General features: G+C 43.6%; 1 protein-coding gene across 1 annotated transcript; it reads right to left on the minus strand.

Moving 5' to 3' along the window:
• On the minus strand, positions 1–27,798 carry LOC147884383 (mRNA splicing factor, thioredoxin-like U5 snRNP). Its single transcript, XM_087398717.1, has 5 exons — positions 27,477–27,798; positions 26,017–26,175; positions 25,606–25,763; positions 25,451–25,517; positions 1–751 (listed from the first exon to the last, which is right to left on the minus strand). Exons 2-5 carry the CDS (start codon positions 26,146–26,148, stop codon positions 653–655), a joined length of 456 nt encoding a protein of 151 aa, XP_087254843.1. The 5' UTR covers positions 26,149–26,175; positions 27,477–27,798; the 3' UTR covers positions 1–652.

Here is a 27,798-nt window from a genome sequence, read left to right on the forward strand (position 1 = left end):
ATTGTATGATCTTGCCATAACATAATTAATTGGTAGACACTAATTGAAGGGAGATAATTTAAGATGTTGCCACTAAAGACATTCATCCCGCACTACACAAAAAAAACAAAACAAAACAAAATCAAAATCACAAAGAATGTTGACAAGCATTAAAATTCTTGTAAAAGCTGCTCCGCACTTCAATATGAGCCAATAGATCCAATGGGTGAAGCCGATGTGGACACAAAAGTGGCTATGCAATGGTATCCATCATTTGTCCTCAAAATTTTCCCGCCTTATTTTATTCACCAAAGTATTCAATTAATGATGCGAGTGTTGGTACTCCTCTATTCCACCGTGATCATTCTCCCACATGGCGTCATGAAATGTCTAATTTGCAAGAAGACCTTAAGTGGGTAAGGGATGGACTCCTAAGCTGGGTGACATGTTAGATTCCAGGTAGGAAGCTTGGCATCCAGAAACACATCCTCTTGCTCCTCCCTTAGTTTGAGTCGAGAGAATTTCAATACCATTGTGTGCATGAGAAAATACAGATATTTTGAATTTCATACCTACATTGAAAAAGCCACCTCTAGGGGACAGCTCGCCACATCTTGGAAATAACATTTCAAGGGCATGTCTCTTTTTAGCAAGCCTACAACAATGAAGGTCATCAAATCCCCTTGTAAAGAAGCTGAAATTTTGGGATTCTCTCAGACGGAAGAGGGCAAGTCACAATCATCTTCCCTTTCATAGCTCCTCTAAAAAAAGTCTGGGAGGACAACAACTGGTTAGTACAATGCTTAGTCTCTCTCTCTCTCTCTCTCTCTCTCTCTCTCTCTCTCTCTCTCTCTCAAATCACAGAACAAGAAAGAGACTCTCTCTCTCTCTCTCTCTCTCTCTCTCTCTCTCTCTCTCTGTGCAAGAACCGGCGGCAAAAATGCAGTTTTGTAAGCAGGAAATCAATCCAATGGACAGCTATGGAATGCAGAAATACCTCGGGGAAGACATATCAATATTCAAAAGACATTTAATCTGCAAAATTAGAACCAGCTCACATGATCTCGAGGTGGAGAGGGGAAGATGGGCAAGACCCAAGGTACCAAGAGAGGAAAAAGAGTGTAAAATCTGCCCCGCAGGAGAAGTAGAAAATGAGCAACATGTACTCCTAACATGTCGAGCATATGCGCAAATCAGAGAATGTTATAGGGGCAATAGAAGCAACCTGAAATCCCTACTGGAGTGGCCAGCCAAAGAGCTAGGCAACTACATAAAGGAAATTTTAGAATATCGCAACAAAGTACTTGGTCTAGCACACAGGCTAGCACAACAAGTACTCACTGCATACCACATTTATGCTTTTATTTATGATATTTTCTTTCAATGGATGTAAACAATCACTACTTGTTGATAGTGATCACTGTCCCATAGATCCTGAAGGGTCTCACGAGGACGTTAATACAATCATATCATATCATCTCTCTCTCTCTCTCTCTCTCTCTCTCTCTCTCTCTCTCTCTCTCTGTGTGAAAGTGGGAAGACATGGTAGCAGTTAGTAGAAGATAATGGACCTCCATCAAAGACGAAGATTAGGTCATAACTGTGGAATGGACCCACAAAAAGGACAAGGTTTCCTTGCAGTTATGGTGATATGGGGAGGGCAGAAAACAAAAGCAACTCTCACAATAATAATGAACAAGCCAGTAAAAGAAACTTTTCCAAAGGAGTGGCAAACTAACAAAATTTTCCACATTCAAAGGAGGGACAGCAAAGATACAAACTATATGGTACAAACCTGGAGCAACAAGCATAAGCAGTGGCACTGGGTCACCATCATATATTTTGCGCTGTTTAGTTGTTCTACATGCTTTCATTGCTACTCTTTTTGTTTTCTTTTTCTTGTTTGTCCCAGCTTAGTTCTAGGGCTATCAATCAATGCTTCTCTTTTCGTTTTCAAGTCATTCTTCTACTGTAATTTTCTGATACTGTGGCATTAAAAAATTTGCAAGATGCAATGATTGAAAGGATACAAGGGGGACACCTTGCACATGATTGGGAGACCTCAGGCCAACTCTTTAATATAAGTGATTGTTCTAGGTTTCCCTTACTCTAGACAGCAAGTTCATCCTCAAGGCAGCAAACCCTATGAATCCAAACGACTACCACACAATCATGAAAGTTCATGACATGGCCAAAGTCTACCACACTGTCCTTCAGAGACACCAAAATGATATTGAAGAGATATTAGTGCAAAGGACAAGTAAGCAGGCAGGTTTCACAGTAACTTCTCTAGATTATAGTAACACGCAAGGTGCCTGAAACATTCTCTAGCTTATTGCGCCCATCCCTGCCCCCCACTGCTCATTACTCAGCGTCCCATTGCTCCTACCTGCCATTTTGCTCCAGTTCAGTCCTGTGCCTCATTTTGTCACCGAAAACCTGTTTTGGAGCAGAAAAACAGTCCAGCGGCTGTTTTTTGACTTTTTGAGGTCTGATTTTGACGTTTTTCAAAATTTCTGAACTACACGCATACAAGCGACTCTGCCTTGCACCATTTCATCCAGAAAAAAATATGTTTGTACGGTTGTATGGGCGTCCATGTGGCCGTATGGACATGCACGAACACATGCGCGACGCTACCAGGAATGTATACGACCTGTCAAACATTGATTTCGAGCATTTTTGGGCTGTTTTTTGAGGTTTTTTGCTCAGATTTTGGACTCTTTTCAAACATCGGGCCTTTCTCCAACTGCTCCAGCCTACTCTAACACCATTTGGCTAGGACTTGCTTCCTCTTGACTCAAATCTGCCTGTATTTTCCCTATTTTTGACTCCATTTCAACTCTAACGTTGGGGATTTTGGATCTATTGCTGGCAGATTGCAGGATATTTTTAGATTTGCAGGTTATTTGGTCACATTTGCCTAAATACAGTGACATTTGAATGCTTTCATATGAAATTGGGCGTTTTTCAGTAACATTGGCAAAAAATTGCACAGCAGATTTGGTCACATTTGCAAAATTACAGCTTAGTTTGGGGCTTTTACCAATTAGCCCTCTTTTTGGCATAATTGCCTCTCCAAATTTGGGGCTTTTGCCAGATTTTCTGATATTTGCAGCATTCTTTGCTTGACATAGCCAAATTTGGGTTCCATTTTGCATTTGCCCTTTGATTTGGGCCATTTGTCCTTTGAAATTTGTGGCATTCAGCCATCATTTGGGACAGATTCAGCTCAGATTTGCATTGGACAAATTTGCATACATTTGCCTTTTGATTTGGGCTGGTCATTTGCAAGACAGATATTTTCTAGCATGTCATTTTTTTGGGGATAGCTTGTGCATTTTGCTCAGTGTTTGGGCAGCCATCTTGGCATTCATTTTTGGTCTAACATTTGCGGCCAGCAGTTAGATACTTGGGCAGCCAGCTCTTTGCATTGTGGCCTTGAGGCTGTGACATTTGCAGGGCACTTTTTTTTTTTTTTTGGGGATTTTCATTTGTAATGGCAAACCATGAATGTTTTGGGGTGCAAGCTGCTGAGAACAAGCTTGATGGCACCAATTATCCCATGTAGTCGTACTTGGTGCGCCACCTATTGGTTTCCAGGAACTTTTGGGAATTGTATCTGGATCGGAGACTAGACCTGTCTCTTCATCACAGGCACCTACTGCCACCGCAGCCACTTCTACCACTTCTAGTTCATCAACCACTACTCCCTCTGTGCTTGCCATTGACCCTTCAACACAAGAACAGATTCGTCGGGATCAGCGAGATGCGCAAGCACATGCAGTGATTGCCATGAATTGCAAGAGAGTTGTTATACCTCACATTCGGTCTTGCAAAACAGCCAAAACTGCATGGGACACTTTGGCCAGTCTGTAAGAGAGATGCAATGAGGCCAAAATTGCTTATTTGCGCAGGCAGCTTGACAATGTTGAGATGAATGAAGGGGGCAACATGGATGCCTATGTGACACAGGTCAAGGACTTCAGAGAGCAGCTCATCAATGTTGATGAGATTGTACCAGACTCACAGGAGTGCTTTGGCTATTGCGAGAAACCCAGTGTTTCATGCGCACACAAAGCACATTGAGGTTCATTATCATTATGTTTGAGAGCGACTGTCAGCTGGAGACATACAATTGTCCTATGTTCCCACGGAGGACAACTTAGCAGATCTCTTCACGAAGGGCCCAAGTTTGAGGCTTTTCCCTGTACTATCATAGGTTGCTATATCCATCATGGATAAATATGTGCAACCATGATATAGTTTCCAGGTATACCTGAGATGCATCCAGGAGACTTCAACCATACCATGGGGGGGGATTTGTTAGCACTTAGCCCTGGCATGTCCTTGTAGGCTAGTCTTAGGACTCAGTCAACCCTTAGGTTGACTTCATTGGTAAACATATGGTTGACTTCAAGACCATATAGGCCACCCCTTTGTACTTTCTCATTATCCATTTGCAAGTACTCTCGTTTACTCCTACTTGTTTTGCATTCCCCTTCCTTCCATTGCTTCCCGCACCCAACAGTTACTAGTGCTCAAAAAGCTAACTATCTACTCAGCGCAAAAAAAGAAAGCATACAAGAGTTTTCTCCACTATTCAGGACTATCACCACTGAGAGTCTCTCACCCTATGGGCAGCATTCATCCTGAAACATCAACATGTTTCCCATAGGAGAACTTGCTTCTCAACACAGCAAACAATAAGACAGTCATACAAGTACCATCCCTCTGGCATCAATGACATTACACAACCCGTTAGGCATCCATAAACAATGTGTGTTCTTTGCTGAGAATGGCTCCCACCAAACATGGCAAATAGGCATCCATTTCAGTTCCAAAACACTTGCACTCAGCTTAGGCCTATTCCTAGCAACCAATACTTGGTCACGCAGTCCCCCTTAGCTGCCTTGAATGCCCTCTTAGCCATTCACCTGCTCACGGGGTAAAGATAAAGCATGCACACACAGCTAACATTAAATGAAGCCTTGGACAGAAGCAGTCGCCCAAAAGTGACCCATGGTGAGCACACCTCCCAAGATGAGCACCAGCCTTATCTGCTTCGTATATGCACGCTGTCCAAGGCAACCACCACCCTGCTCACAGAAGCATCCGTTGAACAACGTTCAGTGTGCATCTGAATGGCGATGTACAACAGCTCGTACCCTGGCATAAGCTCCCGTGCATAGACCGTACAGATCCTGTACTAGCGCACATGAGCGTCACTCTGTGATTGTCCGTACACAAAGGCTGTACTTAGCCTGTTGGCAGCCCCCGTACTCATCCTGTCAGCAGCCCCTAACCCAAACTGGACTACCTTAGAGTGTTTCAATGTTTAGCCTATGCAAATATGCCTCAGCACATGAGAGGCAAATGGGATGCTAAAGCTGTTTAGTGCATTTTTGTTGGCTATAGCAATGAGAGCAAAGGTCACAACTCCTACAACCCTTTGATACAAAGGAGTTTTGTCAGTAGCGATGTGGTGTTTGCTGAAAACTCAGATCATTTCATTTCTGTTTGATGGGTTGGCTCCCACTGACAGTAGACAGCAGCTCAGAAAAAAGTAAATGCAGCACGAAAAGCAGCATGCGGACGTACCAAATCAGGTCAATGATCAGCCCGATATTCAGGATGATGTGGAACAAATTGTTAAAAGGGAGAGAAAAACAACTCAAGAAGCTATATCAATCCCTAGGTGACTGTCTCAAACTCTCCAGGCGAGTGAGTTTATAGCTCCTCTCACTAGCGGAACAAGGGCTGGTTCTAGAAGTTCTTGTGGTGCACATTTTGAGGATGTGGATTGGATTGATGTTGCTTTATGAGCAACTTAAGTGATGAGGATGCTTTGATGATACTCAAGAGAGTGAGCACTGGATGAGAGCCATGCCAATTCATAAAAACAACACATAAAGGTTATGGGTTTGCAAGGTGAAAAGAAAATCTGATAGTACCATTGATAGGTACAAGGCAAGGCTAGTTGCTAAAGGCTACCTCCAACAAAAGTGCATAGACTAGGATATAACCTTTGTCCCCCACTTCCAAGATGACAACCATCAGGTGTAATATAGCATTGGCTGCTCATTTCAGTTGGAAGCCCACTCCTATCCTCGTTGACAGTCCAAGTGTGCAGAAACTTGTGTTTCTTTAGATATACTATGTCAGAGAGACATTACATGCAGGAGACATGATCTATTGTCCTATACACATGACAATGTTGCAAATCTCTTCACTAAGGCATTAAAAAGTTTCAAGCTTTCTACAAAGCTTTAGGCTTGATTCCCTAATCTCCTTTCCTGTACATGTTCACAATGCAGCTACAGGGGGGGATTTGTTGGATATTGAATACTGTTGTGTCAACACCCCTTGGGGCATTTTCACCTCCAGATAGGAGAGTTTTTCGGTTGGAAATAGGAGGATAGATTCCCTCACACCTCTCTTCGACCTTCAGCTCAAAGTACAATCAGAAATACTTCAGGAAACACTCACAGATAGAAATCTATGTAGACAGCAAGAGAGAGAGAACCTGAGAGTATATTCATCCACTAACAGTGGGAAAAACTAAGCTCAAGGTGAGCACAAAACACCCCTCAAATCTGAGGAACCTAGATGAATCCAAGAACATTCCCAAACTCATCCTCTAAAAACACAACATAGTGCAGTTTCAATCTCACGATAGTCACTCATAAGATTGAAACCATAAACTCCATCACGCATAGCAGGGACTAGCTACTATGACATCCCCACTGACGTCATTAGCACCCAACAATGGGTGTAGACCATAGTATAAAAGTATGGTCTCACACATACAAATCCACACACCCACACATACTTGAGCATCCATTTATACAAAGTCTTCGTACTGAGTTTCTGTCGGCACTCCGGAGGTGAAGGGCAAACTCAGCCATGACGAAGGCTAGCACTAAAGGAGAAGGCTAATCAAAAAGTAGTCCAAATCTCTTCATTCAAGCTACAACTTCTTGTGAAGTTTAAACGATTTCATTTCAATCTCTCCCAAACGAGCATCTAAATCTAAATCTAGCTGATAGGGCAACGCACCATTTAAGATAGAAAGAATTATCGCAATACCAGCAAGCCGCAACTTGGACGAAAACTTCACAAGGTGAAATTTGCATGTCCCCTCAAATCTGAGGTAAAACTCTGCTGCAAAACTCTCCTCATAAGACTCCTTGGATGCGTTGTCTTCTAGTAGACTTCAGTGGACTGGAGCTGCACTATGTTGTGTTTTAAGAGGATGAAACCGGCCTCTAATCACTCAAAGGGCAGTGGAACTAAACCTTTAATAACTTCAGCACTTATTTACAGCTCACAAAGCATATATCACAACCATTAACCATTGCATGATCACCATTTGGCATTTATCCATTTGTTCACAAACAAAACCACTGAAAAAGGGATGGAGGCTAGAATGCCCCTGCTCAACAAACATAGACAAGTGCACCCGATTGGCCCCAAACACCATGGCGCCTTTCGGTATTTCTGTATATTTCACAGTGAAATGATTACAAGTTGCATCTGGGAGACCTTCCCTGCAACTGAGCACGCAGCCCCAATTCACTAAGCCTTCGGAAGGCTTTCAAGCACAGAACACCATCACACAAGTGCACTTAACCCATAGGCTCAACCCAAAGGCATTCTCTTTTCCGAGTACAGTTCCATTGGCTGTCGAGATGCAATCACACTGCACCCCAGCTGCACTCTCTTTGAGTGGTTTCCAGATGGCATTCACAAAGCTTTTCAAAGCTCCAAAATAAAATCAGTAAAGTAAATCAAAGAATGACTCATGTAGCACTACCTGGGCACCTGTGAGCCAAGAAAGAGGCAGCACACGAAGCCAACCAATAGCTTATGGCAAAAAGAAATTGCAGCAGCAAAATCACAACTCACCAAGCCCTGAAAACTCGAACCAAGTCCTCAATCGCCAAGAGGACATAGTACCCAATGCTCAATTGCATTCTCAGCCAAAGAGGAGTGCAAAGGCATGAAGAAAGAGCATTTACAAGAGCCGACCAGCAAGAATTCCACTGAAAAATGCGAAAAGAATCACTTCTGTCGTGAAGAAATGGGAGTTCTTGGGCTCAAAAGAAGCGTGCTTCAGATAGGAATGCATTGAGAAGGTTTTGGAGAAGTTTCATCGCCGGAAAGTCCTCCAAAAGTGAGAAAAATCAACCAGCACGTGGGACCACTCAAAATTCGATAGAAAGCTGTAGCTTTGCAAGAGGAGAGGCCCAAGAGGCGGTAGAAGCAAAAAAGCCACTTTTGCAAATTCGACTAGCAAAAGAAGTGCTCGACTCTGCCCGTTCTATCAAACGCACGGAGGAAAAGCATATCACTACGAAGGGAAGGTAGAGGGGAAGCCATCGGGCAAAACGGAAGTCGAGGAATCCAAACGGGTGAGGAGTTATGAAGAAAAACGGAATTCAGCTGAAGGAGGCTGAAAAACCAGTCCAAAATCTCAACAAAGGGAGAAGATGAGAGAGAAAACCACACATGTGAAGTTTAGAAGGCCCAGGAAGATCTAGGAATGGCAAAGGAGCATGTAGAAGACACTAGAGCCACCTGGAACTCTAGGGGGGCCACTGAAGGTACATGGCTCTCTAGGGGGCCCATGAAAAATGCCACATCATCATTTTCCAACAACCACTCTTTTAATTCCTTGGAATGCCTTTGGGCCTAGGGATTAATTACGCTTATGTGCTAGGCACCATGCCGCGTTTAATTACACATTATTAAGCCCATGCTTGGACTTTTAAAACCAAAGTTGTCACGGTCTTGTAGTACATTAAAGTACTTAGAATTTCACGCCCCCGTGACATACCCCTCTCTTGAAACAACAAACCACAGTTTACTGCCCCAAAACACAGGAGTGAGCATGAAATATAGCATAAAAGAGTATACAAGAAAGCCGCAGCTATAGTATAAAGAGACAGTGAAAATATGGCTAGGAGAGGCATGCATCCATCCATATACACTGCTCAAAATCTATGTGATCCTCGGCGATCAATAGTCAAAATGCATCAACATCATGAAGTCTCACAATAGAAATACATTCAGCTCAGTATCTCGAATGAAACATATAGTGTCATCAAGCGACCTCACGAAATCACGGTGAGCCCGTCTATACTGAGGGAGTGGAGGTGATGCCTCCCTCTCAAACCCAGATAATGCTCCAGACGCTCGCTCTGCTGAACTACCTGTAGGAGCCCAGACCACAGTCAACTCTAACTAGAAAGCATCAAGGTAAAGCTGTAATATCCCAGGTGAATTTGCCAGTTCACCTTCCTCCATCCATTTCGCATCAAGTGATGGGTAATTTTGAAATTTTACCAAGTAGCAACGGATAACTTTACCCTTGAGCTTTCTATCTCTGTGTGCCAGAATCTGCTCTGGGACCAGAAGTTCATCTTGTTCTTCCACTTCAAGCTGCACCTCATCAGGTAAATCCTCAGGAATATATTGCTTTAATAAGCTCACATGGAAGGCATTATGTATCTTCCAATGCGGAGGCAACTTCAGCCTGTAAGCTACCTCGTTTATCTTTTCGAAAACCTGGAAAGGACCATAGTAACGCATGTTCAGCTTTGTGTGCAACCTTTCCTTGTCTTTCTTATTTTTCAGCCTTGCCTTCTGAAAACGCAGCAAAACCCAATCACCTTCTGTGAATACTAATTCCCTGCGGTGCTTATCTGCTGCTCTTTTCTGCTTGTCCTGACTTCTTTGCAAGGCATATTTGATCTTCTTGTAAGCCTCTTCAAGGCTTTCCACAAAACGATCAGCTTCGAAGATTTTCTCTTTTGTATGCAAAATGGGAGATATCTTCCTGGCACCTTTCACTATTTCAAAAGGTGCTTTACCTGTGGATGAGTGCACCGTATTATTGTAAGCATATTCCAGCAAAGGCAAATAATGCTCCCATTTGCTTTTGTGGTCTGAGACATAGCATTTAAACATATCCAAGATGGTAGAGTTTTCCTGCTCCGATTGTCCATCAGACTGAGGGTGACAAGATGACGAAAAATTCAGCGTAGTGCCCATATATTCAAACAGCCCTCTCCAAAAGAGGCTGGTCATCCTCGGATCTCTATCACTGATTATGGATTCAGGCATCCCATGATACTTGAAGACATGCTGCAGAAACAATTTGGCCATTTGATCTGCTGTAATTTTCTTTCTTAAAGGCTACAAAGTGGGCTTGTTTGCTAAACCTGCAAATTATTGTCCACAATCCATCATGTCCAGTAGGAGTACGTGGAAGATCAAACACAAAATCCATAGCTATGCTTTGCCATGGTCTATCCTGAATTGGCGAAGGGTGTAACAACCCAGGTGCCTTTTGCCTGTCAAACTTTACTTTCTGACAAACCATGCATGTTCTCACATATTCTTCCACATCTTTCCCAAAGATGGCCAATAAAAGTATTGCTCCACTGCTGTAATTCCCCTATGTCCTACATATGGAGGAGCATGACTTTCCATTATGACTTTCTGTCGCATCTGATCAGTGACACAAAGTCGTCCATGCCTCAAAATGAAACCCTCTTTCAACATATAGTGATCATGCCTTTGACCATCAGAAAGCTGATCATAAATAGTTGAAAAATCACCATCATTAACATATTGATCTTTCATCACATCTAACACATTGTTGTAAGCAATGCTCACTGTTGAAACACTGGGTTTCTTGGAGACTGCTTCAGGCTATGGTTTCCTGGAAAGTGCATCAGCCACGACATTTTTGTTACCCGGCACATGTACAATTTGAAAATGAAACATTGAGAGGAAGTTAGCCCATCTCATGTGCTTTTCAGATAATTTTATCTACGTGAGAAAATAGCTAAGTGACTGATGACCTGTCTGCACATAAAAATCAACTCCAAGAAGGTAATGTTTCCATGTGGTCAAAGCACGTATCACTACTAACATTTCCTTCTCGTATGTCTGCAAGTACAATTCAGCATCTTTGAGAACTCTACTCTCATATGCAACCACTCTGCCATCCTGCATCAAAGTGCCTCCTATGCTGTTCCCACATGCATCACAAGTTACAGCAAAGGGTTTTGCAAGATCTGGCAAGATAATAACGGGTTCAGAACACAACTTTTGCTTCAGCTCTTCAAAAGCTCCATTTTCCTTTGGTCCCCACCGAAACGGTACAGCTTTCTTTTGTAAAGCATGCAAGGGAGAAGCAATTTCTGCAAAGTACTTTATAAACCTCCGATAGTATGAACACAACCCAAGGAAGCTTCTGACTTCATGCAGATTTTTCAAAATTGGCCAACTCCTTATGGCCTCAACTTTTGCAAGATCCATCTTGACTCCATCCTTTGATACTATATGACCGAGAAAATGAATCTCATGCATAAAGAACTCACTTTTCTTGGTGTTTATTAATAGCTTGTGTCTTTTCAACTCTTGAAACACAATAGTGAGGTGTCTCCTGTGCTCCTGCTCATTTTTAGAGAACACAATGATGTCATCGAAGAAAGTGCCCACAAACTTTCTATGTGCTCTAAAAATTATGTCCATCATTCTATTGAAAGTGGCAGGTGCATTAGTCAAACCAAAAGGCATCACAAGGAACTCATATAAGCCAAATGAAGTGCGAAAGGCAGTCTTGTAGACATCTTCAGGCCGTATCCTTATCTGATGGTATCCACTTTTAAGGTCAATACGACTGAACATTGAGGAACCTTTCAACCGATCCAATATATCATCAATGCGTGGAATTGGAAAACAATTCTTAATTGTGACTTTATTCAAAGCCCTATAATCAATACACATTCTCTAACTGCCATTCTTCTTTTGCACAAGCAACACAGGGGAACAGTAAGGAGAATTACTTGGCTGTATTAATTCCTTTTCCAAGAGTTCCTTCACTTGTGACATTATCTCTTCCTATTGTGCCTTACTGACACGATAGGGAGGTATATTAGGCGGTGAGCTTCTTGGAATTATATCAATTTGATGATCCTCGGGCCTCTTGGGAGGTAATTCTTGAGGAAGTGCATCTGAGAAACAATCCTGAAAATCTGAAATAAAAGCAGCCCTTTCTCTATCTAAAGCAGAAAGAGTAGAGCTTTCCTGAACTGGTTGGCTGTCCTCTTTGACAAAAATCAAGTACGCTGAAATATGACGCTTTATTACATTGGAAATACAAGAAGCTGAAACTACAGGGATGGACTCCCCTTTCAACTTTACATCAAGTACATGATTTTTGCCTCTATGAGTTAAAGAAATCTTCTTGTTTCTCATCTCCACATCAGCCCCCACCCTGTACATCCAAGGCATCCCAAGCAAAGCATCACACTCTGGCAAAGGCATAGTGTAGAAGTCCTCTACATCCTGATATCCTTGGATATGCATCCTCAACTTGCCAATGATAGGAGTGACAGGTGTGTTGAGTTCAGGGTTGGCCATATCACACATGCCGGATGGCCCCATTTCCTCAGGCTTGATGCTAAGCCTTCCTGCCATATCAAGAGTTATGAAATTCGCCTTTGCCCCAGAATCAAAGAAAAACAAACAATTCTCATTTCTGATTTCCCCCATGCTCTGCACATCTCAGTCTTTTCCGTTTCCTCTTCATCATGTACATGTGGCAAACTCCCATTCACATCTGGAAGAAGTCCTACGGAAGGTTTAGGCCTTTTGCCCTTCCGATCAGCTTGTTTATCACTATTCTTATCATCATCTAACCTGTCTCTTTTCTTTAATGGGCAATCATAAGAGCGGTGTCCCGCTCCTTTGCATATAAAACATTTGTTTTGCTCCATGAGTGACTTTTTCTCTTCATCAGATAACTTGGTACAGGGCTGTTTATTAGGCTGTCCACGCCTTTAACTAGCTTTGAATTGGGCTTTTCCTCCCTTTTGAAACGGTCGTTTGCCATAATTTTTATTTTCAGATTTGATGTCCTTATCCTAGTGTTTGGCAGCCCGTTTGTTGTCTTCTTTCTTGCTGTCCATAAAGCCCAAATTCTTCTCCTGCATCCATGCATATGCTATCCTTGCATTCTCAATTAATTGAGTCATAGAACCCACCTTGGTTTTGATGCAATAATCACGTAGCTCACTAGGCAATCCACAACAGTTCTCTATTTGCTCTTTCAAAGAAACATGTCTGTAAAAGCTCAATGGCAGCAAAACATCCCAAAACCTCTTGGTGTAATCATCAAGATTCTTGCAAAGTTTGTATGACAAGTCATGCCAGTGTGAAAGTACTTCAACTTCAAAAGTTGGAGTAAGCCAAGTAGAAGAGAACACTTGCTTAAATTCCAGCCAAGTAGCAGGTGCATCTCCATGAAGCATACGGTTGGTGTACCACTTAAGTGCATTGCCTTTCAAAAATGTGGCGATCTTCCTCATCTTGGATGCTTCTGTAAACAAACCCCCAAGAAATGCAGCATCAAACTGTTGAAGGAATGTGAGGGCTTTGTTGTCCTATACTCCATTATATGTATCAAACTTGACATGAGAACCACCATCCTTAAATTCTTTATATACATTTGATATTGGCTGTCCCAAAGATGGCTGTATATTTGCAGCATTCCCTTCACTAGGGAGAGCCATGCTTGGCTGAACATTAGGCATGGGAGCATATGCTGTGGCTTGCATGCCTGGCTGCATTCCCACATTGTCATACATGGCTTGCTTTCTATGCCCAATTGGCGGTGAAATCAACAAAGCATCAAAGACAGAATCTGTACCAAAATATTCAGGTTGCTGCCTCAAATATGGCTGAGGTGGTTGAGCCACATTTATGGACTGCACATTATTATTTTGAGGAGAAGTATCCAAACCAAGGCCTTGTGCTGGCTGCTCATACTGTTGCACTGGCTGTACTTTTTGTACCTCTTTCTCAAGTGCTTTTTTGGGTGATTCCTCTCTCTTGGAAGTCACTTTTTGAGTCATTTTTGATGGCTGTCCCTCATGGGAAACTGATGCATGAGTGTGCAGTCCGCCATGAGAAGCTAATGCATGTGTGTACTCACTCTTTCCGTGCTTGTGCTTTCTTGATTTCTTCTTCTTCTTGGCATTTGTTTGCACAATCTGAGCCAAATTTTGAGCCAGCTGAGTCAAAGCAGTCATTGCACTTGCAAGCTGTGCATTCAACATAGTAGCATCATCTGACTCACTTCTAGAACTAGTATCACTGTTGAGCTCAGTTGTAGCTTCATGTGTGGCCTGCTCAAAAGGCATTTGTTGTGCTCCCTGCAGCTGTACACTAGCTGGATCATTAAGGCTTTCCTGCCTCAAAGGAGCTCTCTTGCTCATCGGTACTCACCATGTTTATGGTTGTAATATTCAGCTGTCAAAAAGTGCAGCAAAGATATCCTTCCACCAAACTACCGAGGCCCACCTCTTGAGAGAGTGTGTGGTATCCCGGCAATGGAACCAATGAAACCGGCCTCTAATCACTCAAAGGGCAGTGGAACTAAACCTTTAATAACTTCAACACTTATTTACAGCTCACAAAGCATATATCACAACCATTAACCATTGCATGATCACCATTTGGCATTTACCCATTTATTCACAAACAAAGCCACTGAAAAAGGGATGGAGGCTAGAATGCCCCTGCTCAACAAACATAGACAAGTGCAACCAATTGGCCCCAAACACCGTGGCGCCCCTTTTGGTATTTCTTTATATTTCATATATACCTTTGTAAGACTAGAATAAGTCCAATCATACAAATTTAGAATTTTTGTTTCTTTATATTTCACAATGAAATGATTACAAGTTGCATCTGGGAGACCTTCCCTGCAACTGAGCATGCAGCCCCAATTCACTAAGCCTTCGCAAGGCTTTCAAGCATAGAACACCATCACATAAGTGCACTTAACCCATAAGCTCAACCCAAAGGCATTCTCTTTTCCGACCAAAGAATGACTCATGTAGCACTGCCTGGGCACTTGTAAGGCAAGAAAGAGGCGGCACACGAGGCCAACCAATAGCTTATGGCAAAAAGAAATTGCAGCAGCAATATCATAACTCACCAAGCCCTGAAAACTCGAACCGAGTCCTCAATCGCCAAGAGGACATAGTAGCCAATGCCCAATTGCATTCTCAGCCAAAGAGGAGTGCAAAGGCATGAAGAAAGAGCATTTACAAGAGCCGACCAGCAAGAATTCCACTGAACAATGCAAAAAGAATCACTTCTGTCGCGAAGAAATGGGAGTTCTTGGGCTCAAAAGAAGCGTGCTTCAGAAAGGAAGGCATTGAGAAGGTTTTGGAGAAGTTTCATCGCCGGAAAGTCCTCCAAAACTGAGAAAAACCAGTCAACCAGCGCGTGAGACCACTCGAAATTCAATAGAAAGCTGTAGCTTTGCAAGAGGAGAGGCCCAAGAGGCGGTAGAAGCAAAAAAGCCACTTTTGCAAATTCGACCAGCAAAAGAAGTGCTCAACTATCCCCGTTCTACGAAACGCACGGAGGGAAAAGCATATCACTACGAAGGGGAGGCAGAGGGGAAGCCATCGGACCAAACGGAAGTCGAGGAATCCAAACGAGTGAGGAGTTATGAAGAAAAACGGAATTCAGCTCAAGAAGGCTGAAAAACCAGTCCAAAATCTCAACAAAGGGAGAAGATGAGAGAGAAAACCACACATGTGAAGTTTAGAAGGCCCAAGAAGGTCCAAGAATGCCAAAGGAGCATGTAGAAGGCACTAGAGCCACCTAGAACTCTAGGGGGGCCACTGAAGGTACACGGCCCTCTAGGGGGCCCATTAAAAATGCCACATCATCATTTCCCAACAACCACTCTTTTAATTCCTTGGAATGCCTTTGGGCCTAGGGATTAATTACGCTTATGTGCTAGGCACCATGCCACGTTTAATTACACATTATTAAGCCCATGCTTGGACTTTTAAAACCAAAGTTGTCACGGTCTTGTAGTACATTAAAGTACTTAGAATTTCACGCCCCCGTGACAGAGGATGAGTTTGGGAATGTTCCTGGATTCATCTAGGTATATACACGCATTGGGCACTCTAGATACTAGATCATAAGCTTCCTATGTATAATGTAGCGATGCGAGGTAAATATAATATTGACCACAAAGTTGCAGCCATTGCAGTCCTGGTACGTTAGGCAACATCATGATGCTTGTGGAATGTGAGTAGAGGACATAAGAGACTGATATCCTACATGCTCTAGAGACATCGAGGCTCTCCTTGGGATCTTAGATGGTAGCATGCTTGCTTAGGTCATGCCTAGATAGGGGTGTGAGAATGAGTCTCGTACACTTATTTACACATTGAATCACATTTGCAACTTCCAGCACAATTTGGGGCTTTTTCCAATTTGCCCTCTTTTTGGCATATTTGCCCTCTCAGATTTGCCAGATTTTCTATCCATTGCAGTGACATCTGCTTTATTCACCTCAATTTGGGTATATTATGCATTTGCCACCTTGATTTGGGCTTGTTGTCTTGCCAAATTTGAGGCACGCAGCCTTCATTTAGGATATTTACAGCTCAATTGATCATTGGATACATTTGTAGACACTTGCCCCTTGTTTTGGGCTGATATTTTTGCAAGACAGCTATCTTTGGCAGGGGGGTCCTTTGACTGGATAGATATTGTTTTGCAGGTCATATTTTTGGGGACAGCACGTGCATTTAGCTCTTTGTTTGAGCAGTCAATTTTTGGTTTGTCACTGCCTGACATTTGCTGTCATTTTTGGACAGCCAGCTCATTTTGCGGTGAAAGCCTTGAGGCTACTCTTGAGCCCACATCTTTCCTTCAAGAAGCAACGATTAAATGGGTATGTTCTCAACTGAGGACAAGCTCGATGGACCCAATTATCCCATGTGGTCATACATGGTGAAACATTTACATGGTGATCCGATCCTAAGACCACATGGGATAATTGGGTCCATCGGATCTTCGACCTTCCTGTGGCATCCACTTCTGCTATTGCTACAGCTGGCTACAGCCACTTCTGGATCTACTGCTTCCACTGGTGCAGCTGTTACAACCACCTCTGGATCTACTACTACTCCAGCCACACCTCCTACACCGGAGTAGGCCAGATGGGATGGTAGAGATTCCCAAGCACATTCTATCATTGCTTTTTCAGTCAATAGACATATCATTCCTCACATTCTATCTTGTCAAAGGCTGTGTGGAACATCTTGGCTCACCTTTACCAGGTTCACAATGAGGCACGTGTTGCTTTCTTACGCAGGCAATTGGAGAATGTCAAAATGGAAGAGGGGGACAGCATGGATGCATACATCACAAAAATCAAGGATTTTCAAGAGCAGCTCATTAATGTGGATGAAATTATTTCAGATGCTCAGGTAGTGTCCACGACACTCAATGGATTTCGTGAGTTTTGCCAGGGGTTTGCTACTACATTGAGGTTGGTTGCCATGGGTAATCCCAGCACTTATACTTTCGACCAACTTGTTTCCCTTCTCCTACAGGAAGAGCAAAGTCGCACAAATCATGCTGCTTCTCATATTGCAAATCAGGCTTTGTCGCTATTCACAAAAATAAGGGAAAGAACAGGCAAAATTACAGCAAACCCAAGCCTTTTGGAGGCTCATCTACTGCTGGACACTCTGATGCAAAGAAGAAAAACAGCAAACGTTGTAATTACTGCCGGAAGCCACAACATGACATTTATGAATGTCGCAAGCACATCACTTCTGAAAAGAAAAAGCAGCAAAAGGGACTTGCTGTCACTACTATTGCTGCTGCCCCAGATCATGGTAATAAGGCAGCAAACATTGCTCACCATGAGTGGGCTTTCACAGTGACATGCCAGTACCATCCAGAGAAGCATGCTACAGCCTTGTCTGTCTTAGATTCTAAGTCAGATTGGTGCTTCGACAGTGGTGCTTCTAAGCACATCACTTCTTGCATATCACTCTTTCAGACATTGGGAGCTGCTCCACATGATGACATAGTGACATGTGCCAACAATGCATCATATCCTGTGAAAGGGATTGGCCAGATCGCAGTTTCAGCTGATACGATCACACTCATGGACGTTTTGTTTGTCCCAAGCATCAAAAAGAACCTCATCTCCATTGCAGCCATATCCTTGAATGGCTTTCGGGTTCTCTTTGATGGTTATCGATGTGCCATGTATGACAACCATGGACGTTTTGTTTGTCCCAGGTGTCAAAAAGAACCTCATCTCCATTGCAGCCATATCCTTGAATGGCTTTCAGGTTCTCTTTGATGGTTATCGATGTGCCGTGTATGACAACCGGTACGATGACATCATAGTACTTACTGGGTCACTTTCTTTTGGGCTATATCATCTTGATGTTAATGACAAACGGCCTGCTATAGAGGAAAATTTGGAGGCTGAATCTGTAATTTCAGATTCCCACTTATGGCATGCAAGGTTGGGTCACCTCAACTACAGAAGCTTGGTTAAAATGCATTCACAAAACATGGTGGTTGCTCTCCCACCCATGCATGCACCGGTTAAACATGTTTGTGAGGGATGCTTGTTGGGCAAAATGCACCATTTCTCATTTCCAAAGGATGGGAAAGTCGGTGCATCCAAGAAGCTTCACCTTGTGCATAGTGATGTGTGAGGGCTGATGTGGACAGCATCTCTTGGGGGCTACCTTTACTTTTCTACCTTTGTGGATGACGGTGGATGACTACACCAGATTTGCTTGGATATATGGCATGAAGGCCAAATCTGATGTGTTCCCATACTTCAGACATTGGCTTGCCATGGCTGAAAATGAATCAGGGAACAAGCTCCTTACTCTATGCACTGACAGGGGGGGGGAGTACATGTCCCGTGAATTCTCTGATTTTTTGGTAGCTTGGGGTATTATTCATCAATGCATAGTGCCTTATACTCCACAGCAGAACGGACTAGCAGAGAGGAAAAATCGGTCAAAGATGGAAATGGGCAGGTGCATGCTCAAAGGAAAGTCTTTGTCAAATAAGTTTTGGTTGGATGCTGTCATGCGCTCCAACTATGTGCTCAATCGGGCACCCACCAAGGCATTGAAGACTATCACACCTATGAGGCATGGCACAGTCGCAAACCCGAAATTTCTCATATGCGGGTTTTCGGGTCATTTGCTTATGCTCAGGTGCCATCTCAGCTGAGGCACAAGCTTGAAGACAAAGCTGTAAAATGCATATTCATTGGTTATAGCGCAGAGAGCAAGGGATACATGTTGTATCAGCCCAACACGGGCAAGGTCATTGTCAGTAGGGATGTTGTATTCGCTGAAAATAAGCCTTTACCTTGGCTGGAATGCATAAAAACAGCCTACTGTTGATTCCTCAGATGTCTTTGATACATTGTTGCCTCTCTTTCCATACACTTCTACCAGTGCACATCCTCCTCTAATAGTTCTTGCTCAGCCTGATATGCCTTTAGTTGATGATCATGCTATTGAGCAGGTAGTTCCAAGGAGAGTGCTGTCATTAAACAGCAAAAATCAGTCCCAAGATGGCTTTTGGACACACTCAGGGACAGCAAACAAGCTGACCTTTGCCAGCCCGCACTAGAGGTGCGCATAGACAGATGCATGGCAGCTATTTGGCTGTAGCTTTGGTTGCTACTGCTTGCAATGAGAAACCTTTATGTCACAAGGATGCCTTTGATAGCAAGGAATGGATGGATGCCATGAAGGCTGAGCTTAAATACATTCATGTGAACAACACTTGGGAGTTGTGTGACTTGCTGGCAGGCAAGCGTGCCATTGGCACAAAGTGGGTCTACAAGGTGAAAAGGAAAGCTGATGGCAGTGTTGACCACCTCAAAGCCCGCTTGGTTGCAAAGGGATATGCAAAGCACGGCATTGACTTTGAGGAGACATTTGCTCTCACCTCACGCATTATTAGGTGTCATGGTGTGTTATTGCAATGGCATCTCATTGGCATTGGGAGGTTCATCAGCTGGACATCAAGACTGCCTTCCTTCATGGTGATCTTCAAGAAGAGGTCTATGTCACTCGGCCACCTAGTTTTGAACAATTAGGTTCTGAAAGTATGGTTTGCCGGCTCAGAAAAGCCTTCTATGGCTTGAAGCAGGCACCTCGGGCATGGCACCCCGGGCATGGTATGCGAAGATACATACATTTTTGACAGCGCGTGGCTTTCAGAATAGCCCACTCTTGATGTCCAAAAGAGTGCATCAGAATTTTTATATGTGGATGACATGCTTGCCATGACAGATATGGGCCGGTTGCACTATTATCTGGGCATACACTTTGCATATGTTGAGGGGGGTATAATGATGAGTCAGTCCAAGTATATTGGACAGCTCCTTGATCGTTTCCAGTTCGAGGATTGCAAGCCAGTTTCTACTCCATTGGAGCCCTCTTCTGAGGATGAAAGTCCGCCATTTGATGCATCCCTTTATCAGCAAGTTGTTGGTTGCCTCATATATCTTTGTCATACCCGGCCTGATCTTCACTATGCCATTTCCCAACTCAGCAGGTACGTGCACAAGCCTAGTACGCAGCATTGGCAAGCAGTGAAGCGGGTCTTTCAATACTTGAAGGCCATGCAGCATTTGGGTTTACTCTATGGTTCAGAGGCCCCACTTGTTTTGCATGCATTCACAGATAGCGATTGGGCAGGATGTTACGACACTAGGGTGTCACATAGCGGCAATTGTTTTACGCTCAGAGCTTCATGCATCTCTTGGTTCAGCAAGAAGCAGCCTACAGTTGCCACATCAAGTTGTGAGGCTGAATACAGAGCAGCTTTCACAGCTACAGTAGAGTGTGTTTGGCTTCACAAGTTACTTGCAGATCTTGATATCATTCAACCCGACTCTACTACAATCTACACCGACAACCAGAGTGCTTTGGCGGTTGCTAGAAACCCAGTGTTTCATGCACGCACAAAGCATATTGAAGTCCACTATCACTATGTTCGAGAGCGACTACCTGGTGGAGACATCCAGTTGTCCTATGTTCCGTCCGAGGACAACTTGGCATATCTTTTCACGAAAGCTTCACCGCCGCCCAAGTTTGAGGCATTTCAACATGCTTTACATTTGGCTCCTTTTGTTACGTGAGGGATCACTCTATACATATCATAGGTTGCTATATCCCTTTGGGACGAATATGTGCAACCATGATGTAGTTTCCAGGTATTCTTGAGATATTTCCAAGATACTTCAGCCATACCATGGAGGGGGGTTTGTTAGCACTTAGCCCTAGTATGAGCCTTGTAGGTCAGGTCAACTCTATGAGTTAACTTCTCTGGTCAACCATATGGTTGACTTGGAGGCCATATAGGCCACCCTTTGTATTTTACTCTTATCCATTTAAGCAGTACTACGTTTTGCTCTAGCTTGTTGTTTGCTTCCCGCACTCCACTCCCGTTCCATTGCTTCCTGCACCCAACATGCTTAGCTTCAGACCAACCTCCATGGGAGTGATTGCCACCTTGCAGCTTCCATCTAAAACCGCTTGAGAAGCTCCCTACTGTATTTCTCATGAGAGATGAATATGCTGCTCTTCTCTTGCTTTACTTCGATCCCAAGAAAGTAATGGAGAGTCCCAAAGTCTATCATCTCAAATTTCTCCATAAGAAGTTTCTTGACTTGAGCAATTTTCTTTGAGTGGTCTCTTGTAACAAAAGATCATTCACGTATAGAATAAGTACTAGCCGCAAGTCCCTCTCAATGAAGAGATAGAGGTTTTCCTCAGATGGAGTCAGGACTCTGTTGTAGCCCGATCTTCAAGAAGAACTCATCTATTCGCCAATACCATGCCCTCGGGTCCTATTTCAGCCTGTACAACCTCTTTAGGTTGCATACCTTGAATGTGGACTCTGGAACCTAAAAGCCAGGTGGCTGATCCACATATACCTCCTCCAGGGTTCAGTTCAAGAATGCGGACTTCACATCCATCTAAAAGATAGGCCATCCATGATGGACAGCCAAAGCAACAACAGTGGGTATTGTCACCATCCTGGCTATGGAGGCGAAGGTCTCATCAAAATCAAGTCCCTCTCATTGTGTGTAACCTTTCACCACCAATCATTCTTTGTATTTGTCCAAGCTCCCATCACACTTGAACTTCAGTTTATACACCCATTTGGTACCAATTACCTTATGCTTGGGTGACTTGTCCACCAAATCCTAGGTGTTGTACTTCGGAATCGCGTCCATTTCTGCCTGCATAGCCTCCTGCCATTCTGAGATATCCTCGCTTCCTCGCAGGATCTGGGCTCCTCAAGCTGAGTCACCATTGCATAGTTCACGGAGGGAGTCTTCACATTGCGTTGAGACCGCTGCGCTCCTAAACTAATGTCGGGAATGTCCGTGACCCATGAGTTTGCTAAAGTCTTCAAATACCATTGAGGTAGCTTCTTCTCTGATGGAGGCGCCTTCACTGGAGATGCCTTCGAAGCTAGAACTGCTCCTCATCCTCCTCGGGTTCTTCAATCTTCTCCACCCCCTTGATGAGGAACCTGGGTGGGGGTAGTGTAGGACGTTCATGAACCTCGGGTCTCGGACTCTTTAGAGATCACGTCCCTGCTAATGAGGATCTACTTCCTCATCGATCCAAGATCCACAAATAAGATATTGTAGGTTTCTTACCATAGTACACTTCATATGGAGTCATACCATCAATAGCCTTGGCCTTGGTTCTATTCAAAACGTGAACGGCAATGTTCACGACTTCACCCCAGTAAGTTTTCAAATGACTTTTTCCTCGCAACGCCATCAAACTTGTCTCTATGATGGTCCTGTGCTTCTGCTCAGCAACTCCATTCTGCTGAGATGTGCGAGCAGTATTAAGTTGCCACTTGATCCCGTGCTTCTTGCAAAATCCATTGAACTCGGTAGAAGTGAACTTCCACCCTCTGTCTATGCGAAAGGCTTTGACTATCTCCCCAATCTACTTTTCTACTTGGACCTTCCATTCCTTGAATTTCTCATAACCCTGAGACTTCGTGGCCAAGCAATATATCCAAGTCATCCGACTGAAATTATCCACAAATAAAAGAGAATGACGTGAACCTGCGAATGAATTTGTTGACATCGGGCCGCAGACGTCGGAGTGAACCAACTCGAGCGGCTTCTTGGCTGTGATGAGGCCTCATGTGGGAACTTGTCCCTGTGTTGCTTGCCCTTGCTCTCCAAGCAAGCCCTACAAACATGTGCAATCAGTGGAAGTCCATCCACCATCTTGGACTTCTACATCTTGACCAGAGTGCCATAATTGACGTGACCGAACTGCTCATGCTATAATTTGGATCTGTCATGGTCCCCGTGTATCAACAAAGCGTTGCGCCGATATAGCCCATGCTCCTTAACACCATGAGCCACTACCTTTCCATTTGCCTTGGATGTGACAGTGACTTTGCCGTTGTCGAATAGGATCGACGAGTTGTGTTTGTCCATTTGGCTGACAAACAAAAGGTTCTTGCACAAAGTCGGTACATAGAGTACCCCGAAAATCAGCTCCTTGTCTCTTGCAGTCGTGATGAACGGGATACTACCAACACCCTTTATAGGGCATGTCCAGTTATCCCCCACAATTAACTTGGAGTCAGGATGCGTACCTTCCATGGTCTTGAACCAATCTTTCTTGTTTGGCATGTGCTTCGAGGCTCCACCGTCCACATACCAGCCTGCCTTTGCTCACTGCGTAGGCTGAGCAGTACTCAGTAATGATAAAGAGTGCGCCAGTAGTGATGTTGGATGATTTGGCTCCTCCTTTGATTTGGACTTCCTCTTCCGCTTGAGGTCTGCCTTCTTCTTTTAAAATTCCTTAGCTGAGTGACCAAGCTTCTCGCAGTAGCATCCTTGGCCTTGTTATTCTTGGAATCCTTGGACTTGCCGTTGCCCGGCTTGTCCTTCGCCACAAGTGCTTTTTTGTCCGATTGATTGAACAGTCTCTCCTGAGCCTCCTCCTGCAACAGTAAAGGGCCAAGCTCTTCGAACGTCCTCAATCCACATTGACTGTCGTCAGGAAGCTCTTGAAACTCCTAGGTAGCTTGTGAAGTATCAACAATGCCAGCTGACTCGAATCTACCTTCTGATCAATTGCAAAGAGCCGGTCCCTCACCACCTTGACTTTCGTCAGATTGTCATCAACGTTGTCTCCCTCACTCATATCCAGATTGTACGTGAGGATCCTAGACGTGTTCTCTTTCATACAGATCCTTTGGTATGGCCCACGCCTCTACAACCATCTCCGCCATCTGAATATCAGGAATTACTGCATCAGTCGTCGTCCCTATCAGCATGGCCAGGGCCTATTGGGCATCCTTCTCTTTCCACACTGCGAGATCTTCCGAATCTACTGGAATCAAAATTATTTCCTTCTTGTCCAGTACATCCTCCAGCCTTTCATCAACGCCTGTCACAAGCTTCCATAGTTTTCAAGCTTCGGATCTTCACCTTTCATATGAGATTATTAGTCCCATCTAGCTTCCAAGACTCGCCAAAGTTCGGGATAAATGAGGAAGGAAGATGAGAAGGGAGGAAGGACGAGCAATGTTGAAGAGGCTATGGATCGTTCTTTCTCTTTGATCTTCACTGTAATAGCACACAACAAACTGAAAACTGGACTTGCAGTAGAAAACTTAACCACGCAACAAACCCTGAGTGTCAATCGGAGTCGCCCGCTAAGGAATTCCCTTCTAGATCTGGAAACCTTGCTCATACCATGTTGGAAATAGGAGGATAGAATCTCTCACACCTTTCTTCGACCTTCAGCTCACAGTACACTCAGAAATACTTCAGGAAACACTCACAGATAGAGATCTATGTAGGCAGCAAGAGAGAGAAACTGAGAGTATATTCATCCACTAACTATGGGAAAAACTGAGCTCAAGGTGAGCACAAAACACCCCTCAAATCTGAGGTAAAACTCTGCTGCAAAACTCTCTTCACAAGACTACTTGGATGCACTGTCTTCTGGTAGACTTCAGTGGGCTGGAGTGAGTGAGGAATGGGAGGGGGATATGAGGCCCTTTAGGCTTTTATAGCCCTGGCCTGGGTCATATGAACCAACCAGCAGGGGCCGACTCAGCCCCCTGCACCAACCTGGGCAGCAGCCCCATGAGGCGCCCTGTTGTCGGCTGTTTGGCTGACCAGGCAGGGCCAAAACTTGGCCTATATAAGCCCTGCTGTAGGGCCTTTGCTGCCCTACAGCCAGCCCTCTTCCAGGCTCTTTGCATGCCCTATATGCAGGCCCCTTTGCTGCTGTTGTTCCTACCCAGCCCCCCTATCATCTACTGCCCCTTTGTCCCCTCCAATCGGGGGCTCACAAGGTGGGGTCTGATTTCTAACATTTTCCCCCCTAGGGTTAGGTCTTTATGTTAGAAGTATATATATTATAACCTCATGTTGAAGTTCTACTTTGTATCAGCACAAATCCTCTGCTTTTAATGGGAAATGTAGCAACATATAATGACAATTTTCCAAAGGAACTGCATCAAAAGGGAATAGAATAATATACAGGTTACTCAAATGATAAAAATGCTATACCTCCACTACATCTATGAAGTCTTGCTTCATATGAAATGCCCCTATCCATTTCGTATGATCGGGTGAACTGCAAAAGAATATGCATCAGAGCAGAAAAAGACAGTCTGCACGTGCCTTTAAAGTCCTTCAGGGCACATCAACATAGATTCACTTACCCAGAGTCCATTTTCATATGCTGAGCATTGAAAAAAAAGATGGTTGCAGGAATCCATGTTATGTCAAAATAGTTCACATACAATTGCACTTCTTCAGCATCAATGTCTACAAGTGCTATAGAAGCAAACTTAGACACCTCTCGTACAGATTTTGCAAGCTGAAAAGAAATAAATTTAGCTATCAGGAGGAAAGAAAGTGCATAAAATTCATGCTATTTTACTGCCTAAGCTCATGGATGTACAACAGCATTGTCACGTTAACACATCAATTTGGTAAATACCAAGTTAAGAAGGCAAGTCCTTGTAAACTTAGCCATCTTAGAGGATACAAATCAATAGAGCCTTCAATTGTAGACAAATGGTTATTGCTTTTCCAAATCTCTGAAAGACAGTAGGGTCTTAAAAGCTCACGATCTCATCTTGCTGCATACACACGACATCAGATGACCTTCCAAAACGCAAGACAAGCACTTTGTCCAGTGTATCACAGATAAGCTTGTCCACATCCTCCTTTCGTGTTAGAACCGGCAGGAGGTAGCTCATCTTGTTGGAACCTCACAAAGAAGAGACCTACAGGGACAAAAACAATCCGTCAGTTTGACAGGAGGAGTAAATAGATGCAATGAGGAAAGGTTAATGTAGTAAATTTCATATGCGATGATGCCATCTACACTCCAAAATCAACCCTTATAGGATACATATGAAAAAAAAAGGAAAAAAGATAACACCCTTCAATAGTACTGGAGCAAGATAAATTGTACTCAGTATCAACCATCTGCACTATCACACCTCATGGTTACTCATAATTTTTTCCAAGGATTACCTCCTCTTATTAAATTATCCTCCACGATGCCTAAGCTGATTTTACTGATGTAATAGAGATGCCAAACATTCCAAAGTTGTCATACCCATGAATCTAATCCAATTTCACCAGTCTTTCCCCTTTCCACTCAGATATTCTCGTAAGAGCAAACCAAAATAGATTACATGACTCCATTCCCTTTCCTGAAGCTAGGTGGAAAGGGGTTTTTCTTTTGCCACAGGGGAGGGGGGGGGGGGGGGCTTTAATCCTTGATTTGGAAGCTGCAACAAATTCTTACCAGACTCGATCAATCAGTATCTGTAACAAGGTTACATGTTTGTTGAGGTAAAGTATCGGAATAGTTGAGGTAAGGTACTGGAATACAACTAAAAAACCTCAAAGTGAGCAGATCATCATCTAAATAACACAAAAAGGGGAAGTAGAATACTACACAGGAAGTTTGTTGTACAAAACTCAGGGTAGAATGAGAGGACGACTTCTCAATCTAATGCACATTTTTAATTACCAAAACCTCTTATTCTTAATGAATGACAATGTGCGGAATGATGGGCATATATATCTATCCCAGAAAAGGGAGAAGTGTAAGGGCACCACATCCCCGTGAAAGATTCAAGAAAGAAAAAGCGAGCAATAAAGAAAGGTTTATTAATGTCTACATAAGGCCAAAGATGTTATGTCCCTAGCACATGTAACCAGGGTCTACCCTTTTCCCAAGATTTGAGACCTCAGCTCCCAGTGGATGACATTTGACATGACTCATCACTGACAGTCAGTACGCTATGGACAGTTAGGACCACAAGACTGTCCTAGGCTTAGATTGTCTTAACTACAACTGTTGGGATAGCACTCCACTCACCACGTGGCCTACATGTACAAACCTATTGCTATGTGGCACGGAGAGATGTGCTGGGTACAATTGACAAGCCAAAGAGCTTAGGGAGGTGAATATGAGATTACGAGGTCCTAAGTGTTAAGATCGGTCGTGCATATATTCAATACCAAAAAGATGAAGGTGACTTGCACGTCTTAGAAGACGAAGGTGACTTACAGGCCCCAGAAGACGAAGGTGACTTGTAGTCCTCAGAATTCCCCATATTTTCAATTCAAGAAATTGCAGAAATCTGCGGAAAAGGAGGAGAAACATCTTGTGATTTGTCCACCCTTTGCAGACTCGAGAGAATGCGGTCCTTAAAAGTGTTGTTTGTTGAGTCTGAGCGGGCATGCGTTTTTGGCTGAATACACATATATAGCTCTAGGTTACTCTTCAGCATGCTACGGCTGAAAGGAGATAACTACTCCTTTGTCCCATCGCTCTACTAAAATGGCTATGGCAAATCTCGTGTCTTGTTGCTTTTAGGCCAGCAGCTTCG

Source organism: Dipteris shenzhenensis, chromosome 27 (genome assembly GCF_047967505.1).
Source record: "Dipteris shenzhenensis isolate YYH24624 ecotype China chromosome 27, Dip_SZ_1.0, whole genome shotgun sequence".
Classification (NCBI taxonomy): Eukaryota; Viridiplantae; Streptophyta; class Polypodiopsida; order Gleicheniales; family Dipteridaceae; genus Dipteris; species Dipteris shenzhenensis.